The sequence below is a fragment of the Lissotriton vulgaris genome, chromosome 2_1, assembly GCF_964263255.1.
Source record: "Lissotriton vulgaris chromosome 2_1, aLisVul1.2, whole genome shotgun sequence".
In the NCBI taxonomy this organism is placed as follows: domain Eukaryota; kingdom Metazoa; phylum Chordata; class Amphibia; order Caudata; family Salamandridae; genus Lissotriton; species Lissotriton vulgaris.
In genome coordinates, this window is record NC_141687.1 from 850666123 (window position 1) to 850681113 (window position 14991).

Consider the following 14991-nt stretch of genomic DNA (forward strand, 5'->3'; position numbering starts at 1 on the left):
TTGGAAGGTTTTGTGAATATTCGGAAAACAGCGCCAAAGGTATTAGCACACCAAAAAATGCTATTCCTATGGTAACAAGCAGATCCTAACCATAACTACACTGTGGCAACTATATCATTCAAGCAAGGGCAAGGAAAACAAGGGGTCCCAAAATGTTGATTTCCCATTCTAATTCCCAAGGGAAATAACGGCTAAATGGAATTTCAGCAAATTTGGCAGGAAACTAGAACTTTACTTATTAAGAAATGCTTTTCATTATTTGGTGAAAATGCATTCAGTAATTGGAGAAATTAACATTTACAACCTGCTTAGGTTGTGCATGAAATGGTGAACAACCAGAAAATGTCAGTGAGCTCTGGACTGTTGGTGTCCAGATTGCTCTGGTTGTTAAATTTAAAGGGGATTGGTCCATCATAAATGAATGGCCAGAAATGAACATTATGTTTTGGTAGCTATTATAGGACTCAGGGACATGGTCCCTCTGTCCTCAAAACGAATTAGAAACCACATAAGGGGTACTGTGAATGCACGTTGACCCCGAGGGGTGTTTTAGGGCCCTAAAGGAACAACATCTGCTGACAGCCATTTCAGGACTCAGGTCCCCATTGAAATTAATTGTAGTGAAAGCTTTTTTTTGAGTGTCACATAAAGGAACATATATGCAGGGCGACGGCAGATTTTATGCACAATGAAAATCATTTCTTGGTGGCACCATATCAATTTTAGGAATTGTGGGGTGTAAAACAAAATGCCCATCATGATTTGAGGAACCATGCATGAGAAAAACACTTTTTCTTCTCATGATTGTTTCCTGGAGGTTATGAGGGGTGATCCAGAAGCTACAATTAGAAGACATTTGTTATAAGTTCACAATATCTTCCTCAGCCATGTGAGAACAAAATATGATATTCTAAGTAGAACATATGCAGCTTTAACACAGTGTCCTGATGGACAACAAGAGCTATAGCATCTGTATTTATGACAGTGTGGTACACTTGAATGAAATCCTAATGGAATCAAAGGTGTGAAACTGAAAGAAAAATGGAGTGGTTCACTATGTAATACGAAATATGGTTAGTGCTCTAGAAAGCTAAACTCAGTAAACTGAGGACACATTTTCAATAAACTCTAATACCTTACTCATCAATGTCAAAAAGACAGTCTGGTATGCTGAGTGAAACAGGTACTCCCAACACCAGCAGCACAACGTCAATTGATTACTTCATGTTCTACCTCACCTCCACCACTGTGTTTTAATGAACAACTAGAGTGCTAACATTATGCAAAAGTGTGATACACTTGAGCACCATCTTGACTGATATAAAGCTGTAAAGCTGAAAGCATTTATTACAGAGGATACTGCAATAAAGGGAGAAATATTGGGGTTCTTTTTGTTATAGAAATTATGGTTAGTACTCTACACACCTAAAATCAGGACACATTTATTATGAGTGCTCAAATGTATTCTTCATCCATGTAAGTAAAGCATTCTGACTAGCAAAGTGAAACATGTAGTTCGAACACCAGCAGCACTCTGTATGTTAACTTCCTAGTGTTCAACTGCAACTTTCAACACAAAAATGGGAGTCACTCTGGAATGCCATTCTGTTAGAATAGGAGCTGTTGAATTTAAAGCCTTTCCTGAGGAGCAGACTGAAATAAAGGAGAATTGAGAGATTAATATAGGTATGGAACTGGTGGGCTAAAAATTTAAGGGGAGGTATGGGTTTTAGTAATTTGAAGCATAATGTATTTTAGAGGGGCTAAAAACATTGTTTAAAAGGAAGAAGCCTGCCTAAGAACAGCATTCCCTTGCCACATCTTTTTACTCACCCAACTCATCTTCGCAGGTGCTTAACAGCTCCCTAATTTAAAAATAGTAAACATTTTGGTAGACAAATTGTGTGCCCAGAGGAGGTTGGTTGCCTGCAGAGGGACACCCCTGGAGGACTGGATGCAGGCCCAGTGACTAACCACTGGTAAACCTGGTCAGAGGCTGTGCAAGTAGCAGGGGGTGTCTCCCTGCTGAGGGTTTGGTGCAGAACCTGGCCTTGTGGCCAGGTCGTGCTGCCACACGGCCAACTCTTATGCACACTGTATAGAGGCTTGGGTGCCATTAGAGGGTTTGGTAAAGGGTCTGACCATGAGGCCAGGCCCGATGGCCAACCACAATGTGCAAGGCCTGAGGGCTTGAGTAATGTGCTTTGAGTGCTGTGGAGGGTTGGCTGCTGGACCAATTTAGAATATGACAAATGTTAATAAGCCTCTAAATCACTGAAAGACACTACTTATAGTTTAATAAGTTAACTATAACTTGTACCTCACATATTACATCACTCATGACATGTAAAATCACATAATAGAGGTTTTTTCTCGTCAGATTTAAAGAAGTATATTGTTCAAATTAGTAATGAGTGCTGCGGCCCTCAAGGTAATATGGGGCTGCATGCTCTTGACGTTCTGTGTATTTGAAAGATTAACATCCACTAATTGCATTCTTCTCCTTTTTTTCTTAAATCTGTTAGCAGTTCTGGGTACCTCTGAGCTACCCTTGGTGACCTAGAACTGGTCATAGAGTTTCCATATTTGTGTGTGATTTTTTTTCACACAGTGGTAAACTTGTGAGTTTGTGCAAATTCACGAGTTTCAATGTTGTTGAACAAAAATAATTGAAGCCATTCATCAGCCAATACATTTTTTTTTTCATTTCAAAAGTGATTGACAGAATATGCAAGCTTCTAGTTCTCCAAAATACCTCTATATTTTAACTGTTTGAAGCCCATCTGGCATATTTTTCAAATGCTAATATCGCCAAAACTACTGGATGGTACCACTGCAAATAATTTAGTTATTTTTTAAATGTCTCATATGAAGAAAAGGTACTAATGGTTGGAGTGAATGAGTTCCAAACACTGAATGCACTCCTAGCTAAATGCATTTTTATTAAAGGGATTTCACAGAGGAAGTGGGATATCCTAAGTTGCCTTTGGCGAACTGAAAATCCGGTCTATGTGGTTTGAGGAGCCGGTGTGAATGCAGCCTAGTTTATAGATACTTTTTTCTTTCAAGTGGTGCTATTTCAGGGCTGTTGGAATGGAGAGATTTGATCAAACATTCTTGTGCCAGTAGGTAGCCTCCAGCTGCATGAAGCAATGCTTTAAGAGGGGACAAGTATAGTTTGGGGATTCTCATGAGTACTGAGGTTCTGTAGCCCAGCATTGATTTCACAAGGACTTCAAAAAATCATATCCTGGCTTTTCTGCTGTGAAGAGTCGTTGGTGCTGGGTTAATTCTCACACATCTTTGTATGTGTCCTTGTAGGTTGATATCTTTGTCCACTAAAAAGTACAGTGGTTTGGCACATTCCAGAATGGTTGGGTGGACGTTCAGCATTGACGATACACTTAATCAGTAGTGAATGGTGGGCATGCATTAACTTGTGAAACCGTTTAAAGTCTAGGATCAACTTATCAGAGCTTGTGCCGTTGCATCAGCCGCCGTCACAGGCCCATTTTTTCATAGGTCATAAGGCACAATTATAACAATTTATTTGCATTCAACCTCACCACATGAAAAGGGGACATATGACTTTTTTGTCTCTAGCTAACACAACATGCCACAATTACATTTCCCTTTCATCAGACAGACACACAAGACAAAATGTTACCTTTTTGCCTTTGGGACCTGGTCTTCCAGCACCATCTCTGCCATCATCACCCTAAGAATGGCAAACAAACCCATTAACTGACAAAAACCAGCTAACAAAACACTTCCTAACTTGTCCATCCATGAGAAGCCCCTGGGAAATAATGGGGTGTATTGAGCAGATCTGAGTGGCTGCCTTTGCAGTACAATTGGGGAGGAGCTTTAATTACAACATCGAACCCAAACATTGAATCTATGTGCTGTTCCAATTGGCATTTGTTTAAAACATTCTCTCCAGGAACGCCTTTACCTATGACATAGCCCTCACTGTTAATTTATGAACTGTGTTTGTAATGTTGATGATATCTAATCCTAGTAAGGAGCCAAAAGGATGGCAATTTCTTTTTCTTTTTGGGTGTGGGCAATTACTTAGCCAAAGCAGCCTTTGTTGCTGACAGTGCTCCCAAAAAATGTGTAGCCCCCATGGTTGCTCTGTCATCATTTCTCCACAGTGTGAAAATATGATCAATAAATCAACTCTTACATAGTCACAGACTAGAAAAGTAACAGTATTACGAGACCACAGGTAATGAGGCTAAAGATCTGCAAACTATTCTGAAAGAATCTTTACTGCTTAGAGAGTAGCGTCAAGGTTCATTTTGAATGACTTAAAAGCAATTGTAATGTTTGTTGGAAAAAGGCACATGTTGTCCTAAGGTAAATCCAAACTTCAACAATATTTCCAGACCTTACATTGTACTCAGCACAATGTATCATAAATCATGAGTATCACAGCAGATCTTGATGCTGAAACCAAAATGAAAAAAGTACACAATATTTAAAAAATAGTATCGAAGGGTGAATGTTGAATGCAATGAAAGAGTTTTACCGTCTCTCCACGAGGCCCGAGTGGTCCTTCTACTCCCTTCACTCCAGGATCTCCAGGTTCACCCTGAAAGCAGAATGCATACATTTAGTATGACATTTAAATGAATGAATTTTTGATTTGTATAGCACTCTACTGCCCAGGGGTGTCTAGGCAGTGGAAGAAATAACCTGAACTGAAGCTATACAGGAAGAAACAACTAAAACTAAAACTGTTTGTTAAAAAGTCATGTTTTAAGGGTCTTTCGGAAAGAGAGAAGATCAGATTAATACTTAAGATCTGGCGGCATGGAGTTCCATAACCTGGCTGTACAAGCTACAAAGTTTCCACCACAAAGCTTAGCAACAAACTAATAGCAGTTGTCAATACTCCAGATTCTGCAGGGGCTGGTGGATACCAGATTTGGGAGGACAAAATAGTAGCATGACACCCATATGAGCCCAGGTAGCCTGTTGTTTATGTAATACATGAGACACATGCACAGTAACAGGACTCTGCATCAAACACCTACTGCTACACAAAGTCCCACATTTTATAGTTGTACCACAAGAAGGAGATAAGAAACAGATTCTGCATCACGTAATGCTTCATTTTGTACCAAACGTGTGCTACTACAATGCACCATTCCTAAGAAATACTTAAAATGTGTCTGAAATAGTATTGCTACCACGGGCCAACACTGGCAGGAATACTCTTTGAATTTACCGTCAAACGCCATTATTACAGAAAATGTAATGTTAGAATCTTGTGACCATGTCATTTCTTGTGAACAATTGTGACCGCCCCCTAAAGTATGGGTCATAATTCAAAAAGCATGTGGTTTGTTCAAAATGTGAGTTGAATTCTCAATTTCAACATCTTTCCTGACCATAGTAGAAGACAAATTGATTTGTAGGCCTTCAAGGAAATAAGGCCTGCCTTATCTGCCCCATGCACTGTAGGCCTATGCCTAGGTTAGTCAGGTGTGCCCAGGTTCTGTCTCTGATGTTGCTGTCATATAAGACTTTCTTTATTCGACAAACTGATATCTCTTTAATAACACTGCATTATGCCCCAAATTAAGTTTAGTTTAGAAGAGGCCTATTCGTGGTGAACTGCAAAGGCGTGAGCTGCAAACAAGACAAGTCTGGTGCAAGGGCATTTTATAAGCCTTTTGTTGTTTTTCTTTCAAAAATAGGTGGCGATGTGTGGCAAGCCCACCCAGGGCCTTTCAAACAAGAGATACCTAATGTTACACAGTTATCAGAAATGTGCCCTTAATGTAGAACGGCATACATACCTTGAGTCCAATTGGCCCAAGCCTGCCACGATCACCCACAACTCCTGGGATACCTGCAGGACCCTGGGAAAACAAGATGGAAGATTTCAGTTGACAATACAGCATCACATAGTGCAATACAGATTTTGGGTTTTGAGTCAGCTAGGGTGGCCCTGCTATCCTTTCCTTGAGAGAGACCAGAAAAATACCTACTGGTCACAGTTTACACAAATAGTACAGATTACAGAAAGGATTCAACTATTACACAAGTTTTTAGAGGAGCATAAATAAAGGTGTTGTTCTTGTGACTAGTGGCTGTGAAGAAGCAGGGTCTCCCCCGATACACATGTTGACTGCTAGTCTCGACACTGGCTGCTAATACTGAAACTCGCTTGACTGCTATTTTTATTAAACTTAAATACTGCTCTATGTGTCTGTACATACAGATACCATCAATCAAATGATGATATGGTTTCGTTTGCTTACATAAAAACCTTGCATGGTACATAAACTACTGTATTTGAAACAGTTAAGGTACATTATAAAAGAAGAGAAATTCATGGGACAATACATTAATTTCATGACACATTATCTCTTAGAGTTTTTTTTATATTGAAACAGCTTGTGTTGTAGTGTACTGTTTATTTTGCAGCCACGGTTTTCATAGTGTTTGAGTCAAAGAATAAGACAGTTGACTTGTCAAGCAGCTGAAAAACTGCATTTAGTGTTCTACAAAAACTATGCCATTATATGAACCTAAACTACGTTTAGCTCAAACACTAATACATAATCCTTAAACATAGTAACAGATGCTGAAACCTAATCCTAACAGATCCTTGATAGAATGTTATGTGATGACTTTGGCTCTATTGCTCAGAAACCTAAATCAATGCAACTGCAATTTGCATTTGGCTTAATAGTGTTTTGGTGCCAACCAGGATGAAACTATTGGTGTGATGGACATAGGGCCAGAGCAAGCAACATCTAATTAGCTACTTTTAGTTAGTAAGTTTTGGTATTTATACAAAGTACACCCTATCTTAGAGTAATTTGCAGGTGAAAACCCAATCTCACTCAACATAACCAAAGCATCACATATAAAAATGATTGCTGCAAGGATAAAATCCCCTGATCATCAATAGGCAGGACACACCCAAGACACTTCTTTGAATTTCAGCAATTCAGATTTTTGGCGTAAGAACACTGGTATGGAAATCAACTTTAAGGCTCCTTCAATAGAAAAGGACTCCCACCAATGGTCTTTGTACAAAACGTATGAATCCCTACAGGAAACATGGCTTTAGACCTTAACCCTTTCGATGCTCATGACGAGCTCAGCTCGTCATGATGCACAGTTGAGCTGTGCTGATGACGAGCTGAGCTCGTCATGAATCATGTACTAAAGCATTTTCCAGCACAGGAGGGGAAAACGCCTAGCAGCCAAGGTGTTAAAGAGCAGCCAGGAGAGTACCACAGAAGTACCATACCAGTAGTACCTCATGAATTCCAAAAAACAGGATAGAGTGAGATCTTTATCCCTAAATCAGAAAGCTTAGTCAGAAGAATGTGGTGACTCACTGTGTTAGAAACCACTTAGAGGTCTAAAATAAAGGTAGCTGAAATGTATGGATCAGCATAATGATGTAAATCTTCAAGAGGAGGTAAAACTGTTAAATCTATCCTATGCCGTAGGAGAAATCCCATCTGAGATAAATTTAGAAGCTAATTGTAAATTCAGAAAACTGATGGAAGACAGCCTTCTCCATAAGAAATTCGAAATAGGGCAACTGGTCGATGGGTCGATAATTTGTCAGATTATCTAGGTCCAGAAACCTAACAGCCAGGGGCATGGAAGCGAGATTGAAATTAATATTAAGGGTTCTTAGTACTATGACCTATCAACCCTGTGCAAGGGCTGTAGCTAATAAGTCATAGGCCTCCAATCCATCCGAGTGAGGTTTGGAATAAACTAAGCAGGTCTTTAAATTTGACCGCAAGGGACTGGAGACAGGGGTTACAAATTGAATCAATTTTTCAAATTTTCAAGGTGTTTTTAAGAAGAAATGCAAAATCTGCACCTTTCTAATGCAGCCTGTTCCTTTTAAGTAGTGTCCAGTTCTGGGTGTTAATGTAAAAAATGTACATGAAGTTGGTGAATAAATTCTCAGTAATGGCCACCAAATCTAGATTATTTCCAATAATTATTATTTCCAAGAAACACTTACTTAACTCATCCTCAGACAGGGGTAAGGGATACAGACACTGGTTTCTCTATAAAGTGATTGGAAGCTTTTAGGTTTTTCAAAGAACTGTTTTCAAGAATGAGGGAGTGGAAATAAAAATTAAAAAAAAGAATCATTTATAGACAGAGCTTCTCAATGCTTCATCAAGCTTTGGCAGGGGAAACCGAAGCACTGTTGCTATAAACTTATTCTGTGTCTGCTTCTGGGCTTGCATAAAAGATTAAATTGAAGTAGGGACATGTTGGCCTTCTGCTAGAGAAACCTGATATCCTTCGGTCACGATTGCTCCAGCTTTCTCCTCTGTTCACAACAAGCATCACAACCACCACCATTCCTAGGCTACAGTGGCAACAAATCTATAACCTAGCCCTTAAATGGATGAAATGGTGCTGGGGATCAATGTTCTGCTTTCATGTTCTGAAACATTCTCCCACATATCCCAAACAACATAAAGCAGAGAATAGAGTCTCAAGACTAGACCTCAATATCCAGAAACAGGATCCACCTTAAAGTTTATCCACCAGCTCCCGGTGGAATCAAAAACAACATTCAAAATGTTATGCACCTTATATAAGGTATACTGGTGCAAAGGCCCAGGCTACCAAGAAAAGGGGCACCCTGCTACAGTGCAACAAATTTCCTTTGATTCTCCACATCAAAATGAACAAGAAGGATGCCAAATGGTAATACATGGTGGACATAGTGGCATCAAGACCCAAACTTTGCAATAATCTGAACCCAGTCTATTCTAATTCACTAAACATGGGACCACTGGCACTCAACAGAGAATCTTTGGCTATTAGATTAGTAAATGACGAAGACTATTGGATATATGAGTCATCTTCACATTCACATAGGTTCAAGCTGCTTGTGCTGCCTCAAGATCTCTAAACGTGGATGAACTAAATTACTCAGTTATTGAGAGAGAGGCTTAGCAGCAACCTGGAGAGCTAAGTACTTCCGCACTGGCTTCTGGGGTTGAACGTCCAGTTGCATACACATCACAAACCAACCCTTGAAGATGGTACAACAAGGAGGTGCAGCCAAGGGGTCAGATAGACTAGTAAGGTTTGCCTCAAGATTACAGGAATTTCAATCCGAGCTTGAGTATGCCACTGGTTGGAGAAATGTCTAAGGCAATATCAGCCTACAGTGCAACTTGGTAATGAAGACATGGACAGGAAAACAGGGAAGAGTGATATAGACTGTGTGATGGCTAATGAAGAGGGTACCCTGGATAGTGTAATGGTGATTCATCAGGAATGGGAGAGTGCTTCGTGAAAATACTGTATAGTACAAGAAGTGGAATAGTGTAGCGATAGTGGCCGGAGGGGAGAAGGTGATTTCATTCCTTCCTTGCGAGTATTGAGAAACTGAAGTATGAATAGAAACTTAGGGCCAGATGTATGTACCCTGACTGGACTAGCTAAAAGTTGTCACAATTTAAGAACCAACTTTTAGTGAATCCAGTTTTATTTTGCGATTTGTACCTATGTACTAACAAGTTGATTTGCAAAATACCGAATCATAATGGGTAGCAATTTGACCAACCTCATAAATAATAATGAGGTTGGTCGTATATTCTGACCCACTAGAGTTTTCTGCAATTGCAGGGATGGTGGCCTCATGGGATCAGTAAACCACAGCTGTGATTGCTTTTAAATAAAGCATTTTGTTTTAAAGTAGTCCATTTTCCTTTAAGAAAAAAGGAAAGTGTTAAATTAAAGGTTTTACACTTTTTTTCATGTTGCTGAATCATAATTTGGGTTTGCAGTCTCAAAGGCTCCGATTTTGCAAATTTGAGCCCTAGTAACTGCACCATCCCTTCATACATTTAGCCGTTAGTGATTAGATTTGGAACAAACATTAACAAAAACACAGGTGAAAGAAAGTTTTGGTGGACAGAGTTAGATGAAGATGTAAAAAGGTAGGTAGAAAGAAGCAGTGTGTCTATGGACAGCAGAATAAGACTGAAGGTTGGTGGTGGACCAGAGAAGGATGTTCCATAAGTGGCACAAGAGAATATTTGCTTACAGTTTATTAGGCCCATGTATTTCTTAGTGGATAGAAAGAGATTAGTGGTGGTAGTTGGGATGTAATTTATCTTAGTTAGCAATGGATTTTGTTTAGAAGAATGTAAACATTGAAACCACCTTCAAAGTTTTGGAACAAACAATTCCACAGACAATTTACTTATTTAAAACACTTTCTGAGAAAACATGGCAAGAACACTGGGTAATGGTACTGTTGAGCATACACATTTTTTAGTCAAGGGCAAGACTGAAATGGGCGTCAGTGGTAGGAGGAACGTGAGGAATGCACTCAGGATAATGATCTGGGCTCATTGCACCACAGGGATTAGTTTGACAGGAATTACACCAGTTAGGAGAATAAGGTGATGGAAGCGAAGACCAAGTTTGATGCTGCAATGAATGGATGTGAAAGAAAATTGAGGAGCACTGCTGATAAAATAGAAAGTGGCTTCAGGTTGGTGATTGGGTAACAGTAGAGTTGTGAAGAAAGAGAATTGAAATGTGTACGTGTGTACATGGTTGGCATGTGGTACTGATGAATGGATGGAGATGAAACAGGAGGATAATGGATTTGAATCAACGCAAAGGTAGGAAAATGATGTTGAGTGCTCGCAACATAAGGAAAATTGGTTTTAATGGTAGCACAGGACGTGTTGGAGATCTTGTGCAAATTGAAAGTACAAGTTTAAGGGTAGCACATGATCACACAGTATGAGCAGTGAAGGGCGAGACCTTTACGTGGAAGGTTGGAAGACTATGTCTTGTCTTTGCTTTGCCTTCAAAGGTATATTTATCTCATTTGTGTTTCTGAGTTTTGTGGTCATAAAAATTGAGAATATGTTAAACTGATGTTATACCATGCTGTTGTACTGTATTATCTGTTGTATGTTCAGCCTATTACAATGTTCTAGAACATTATTTTTGTGTTCTGAATAAGGTCAAGGACAGACACATGCATCTCCTTGATGCAGAGGAAGAATTTGAATACCCAACAGTGAAACTGCTGCAATAGAGCCTTGCATCTTTACATTAATTAGTAAACCTGAACATTTTTCACACAGGCTCTGAACATTTGATTGTTACATTTTTTCTGTAGAACTTAGCCTTGAATCCCTTATTAAGCATGTTTTACATTAATGATGTGCTCCTCAGAAATTCTTCTTGAGATAGGATGTATTTGACAAAACGCTAGGTAAGTCAGACAGGGCCAGGAGGAACTTTTGGCCCTCCCTTCAAGTTGAAATTCGGGACATTGTTCGTCTTTTGGCATTTATATATTTAGAAAAATATTTATATTATGGTTAGAGGCCTTAGAAGTTGAGAGTGTAATGAACCTTGAGTAACAACATTAGAGGGCTATTGTATTCTGTGGCAGCAATGCTGTTCTTTTTTGAAGGTGATCTGATACTTGGTCAAATACTGATTTTAAGGGAAGTGTCCATGAAGGGTTAAAGCATAGTCATTCAGATTCAAGGCCCAGATAATATGCACTGCCTGCTTACCTTTCAGCAGCTCCATTGGGTAACGCAATCTTGCACTTTCCTGTTAGGACAGTGCCCGTTTGTTCTCTATCACAGAGAACCTCTAATCCGACCCTACAGAGGAGATTGTTGCATGTGGTTGTAATACTTGATTCCATGAATTTTGATATCCTTTTTAGTCCCCTTGATGTTATTTAATGTACATATCTTCATTAAATTGGACTAGATCAGTTCATAGATTGTGTAAATTGGTGTGCATCAGCACTACAATGTTGCCTTTTAGCGAGTTGAAGTGGGAATTAACAGGACCCCTTTGACATGAACAGAATGGTGATTCGTGTCTATGCATAGAGCAAGCAGTGGACCTGCTGTCTACACTTGGCTTTACATCTGATGTTCATGGCTCTCTTGACTAATTTTAACTTTTATATTATTCTAGTTAATCTAATTTTAAGGGGACATCGTTGAAAGACTGAGTGGTCTTTCAGCAGAATGCATTTAATTGTCTCTTCTATTAAGCGCAAATTACATTATAAGACAATCATAAATACAAGGTAAAAAGCAGGAAATCTATTTGGAGGAAGACTAAGCAGAAGTCTTACCAAGTTGAACTGTACTTACCCTAGGCCCAGGGCTGCCTTGATCACCCCTCACACCTGGAGTGCCGGGTGGCCCCAGGGGACCCTATGGGGCAAAGAGAGTGTTATGTCACAATTTAACAGGCTTTTCAGTACTCTTCTAATAAATGTAAACACAGTAGCATACATTTATAGCAAAATTGTAAGTGAAAGACAAAACACATTGAAACGGAAGACATAGAGTCAATAATGGTAGAAAAGAAATGCTGGATTTCTGAATACCAAGGTCACAAACATCGATCCACAAAAATATCAACCCCCGGATATCCACTACGTCAAGGAAAGTGTATATATGAAAGTGTAGATTCCCTATGATTAACTCCGCCTCAACATATCTAGATGGAAAGTAAATCTAAACATATACACATATACCTATCTTGACAACATAGTAGAAGCAATATTCGGGAGTCAATATTTTCATAGGTCATTGGCCAAAAACACCATATTGTAGGACGCGAAAAGCAGCAGAAACGTTTAAACATGTGACAAAGCTTGATTTGCCAATGTTTGAAAACTGTAATGATACCTGTTTGGATATAGATTACGAAGGGGAAGGAAAATCATTTTTTGAGAAAACATTTATATATGGTGAAGCTGTTGCCTTATAAGTGCACCAAAATGAGTGTTTTCAGCTGCAACGCAGAGAAGGAAGAAATGGCATGCAACGGCATCAAAAAGATGGCAATGACAAGATAGCTATCGCCCACTAAAAAGCTTAAGCTTCCTTATGATGTTAGCCAAGCAAGATGGAGTTATAATGTTGGAGTGTGGTTTTGACACTTACATAATGAGCATTAGATAGCATCAGTTAATGTGACTGTGCTGAAACATGTGTTGGAACATGCACTGGGAATCCCTGTGCCCGATTCAGTACTGACCTGTGGCCCTCTCGTTCCTTGCTCTCCTGCAGATCCTGCTGGACCAGGTCCGCCTCTGTTACCCTGTAAGCAGGATCACAAAAGAGTCAGCAATGTATCTTAGTTGTGTCTATCTTCTGATATCTCAGTGGCTCGATGCATGTGCCAGCAAAATCTGCCAGCAATCAAAGATGTCATCCTTGGATCCCTAAAAGGTGACTGAACTTTAATTTCACATAATTTGGTAAAACAACTATTTGAGACAACAGAGCCGCTCCCTCGAGTTATACATATCATAAAGGTTAGGAGCAGAATCTGGCATGCAAGCTGTTCGCACAGAAAAAACTTTAACTTTCCCTTTTGTGAATAAGAATCACAACTGGACTGAAGGAGAAGTCCTTTCAATCCATGATAATTAGCAATACTAAACTTGGATGCTAAAGAGAAGGTTTAGGTGACTAACACTGGTTCCATTGCATTCAGCAAGGACGTCTACGCATCTGTGCGTAGTGTTACAAGGCTGGATTTTGTGTGTGAAGCACTGAGGCCTGTGTTTCTTGTGTTGACGGTCTATGCAACTAGGGAATTGTGAGTCTAATACTGAGGGTCTTAGAACCCAACAGAGGTTTATGCCAATCCTCAATCGAGCATCCAGCACTGGCTCTTTTCTAGCTAATATTAAGGGTCTGTACACCCAATACTGTAGCCTGTATATCCAGCATTATAGCTGAACTGACTAGCATTGGGTGTCTTTGAGCTTCGCATTGCAGTTGCCTATTCAAGCATTGGGGTTGTGAGCTTAGTATTGAGGGCCTGTGCTCTTAGCATTGGAGGCTGTGTATGCAGTAGTGGTGCCAAAGTGTTCAATAATGGGGGTCACTGTGCTTGATATTTTGTGTCCATGTATAATTTTGGGGTTTGTGTGCCCCGCATTGGATCTTGCATGCCAACACTGCAGCCTCAGTTTCTAATATCGGGAAGCCAGTATTGGAGCTGCAAATCCATGCCCTTGATCAAGTGTGTGCCTAGCACCTGTCCTACAAGGCCTGAGGTGCCCAGTTGTACCTCCCTGTGTGTACTGTTGATAACCTTTGAACCTAGTGTACCCTTTCTGAGCTTTGATGCATACAATTGTCTAAAGAAAGAGATGTATCAGTTCTTTAATTACAGCTCATATGTGTGGGCTCGATTGTAGTAGGGAATATCGAATCCAAAATATGTACGGGATAGAATATCATTACTATAAAATTGCGGGACAAAATATCAAAAGATAAGTGCACAGAGGGAGGTAAGAATTTACTAGTCTTAGCTCCACATCTACAAACCTTGAAGATAAGAATATATCACAAAGGATACTTATCTGTGGAGTTAGGTACAGAAAATGTACAGAAGCTTTCCTTTGAATAGTGTGCCTGTTGATATTTGGGGTTCAATATTCCCAGCCAACATTTTTGGGCCCTAATCCTGGTGCTGCCTTATGCAGTCTTTTGCAGTGCAAGTATCTGAACTTAATGCAAATTTTAAACAAAGAATGCAACTCTGGTGTATATGTTGCATATCCCTCCCTTCAAAGCTCAGTAATGATTTATAATTTATGGTGCTCATACACTATTATCACATCCGCTCCCAAAATGTGTCTCAACCACATACGGGATGAACCGTTGTCCTTGGCCCAATCTAAAGCACACATCTTTAACTTTAATAACATTGTATAAAGATAGATAACATTCTTTTTTCAGACTGAAGACCAACATAATTGAGTGCCATTGTTGTATTCTTTGGGTTTCCGTGTATAGCGTGTGCTCCACTATTTATGTGTGCTTTATTGCAGGTTTTGTGTGAATAGCAGGCCTCGAGTCCATGTTCACCTGGACTGAAGGCCCTCCAAGTTAATCTTTGGAAGGGAGGGTTTAAGATATAAGATGAAGAGTTTATTCGGAGTCTCTGGTA

At 39.7% G+C, this 14991-nt stretch overlaps 1 protein-coding gene across 1 annotated transcript in view; it reads right to left on the reverse strand.

Moving 5' to 3' along the window:
- Positions 1–14991, reverse strand: part of COL6A3 (collagen type VI alpha 3 chain) — a 237613-nt gene that overhangs the window by 89921 nt on the left and 132701 nt on the right. The window contains exons 26-30 of the mRNA XM_086956302.1: positions 13063–13125; positions 12168–12230; positions 5811–5873; positions 4535–4597; positions 3668–3718 (exon numbers count right to left, since the gene is read on the reverse strand). Of these exons, the coding sequence (XP_086812428.1) occupies positions 3668–3718; positions 4535–4597; positions 5811–5873; positions 12168–12230; positions 13063–13125 (303 nt within the window). The remainder of the gene's footprint in view (positions 1–3667; positions 3719–4534; positions 4598–5810; positions 5874–12167; positions 12231–13062; positions 13126–14991) is intronic.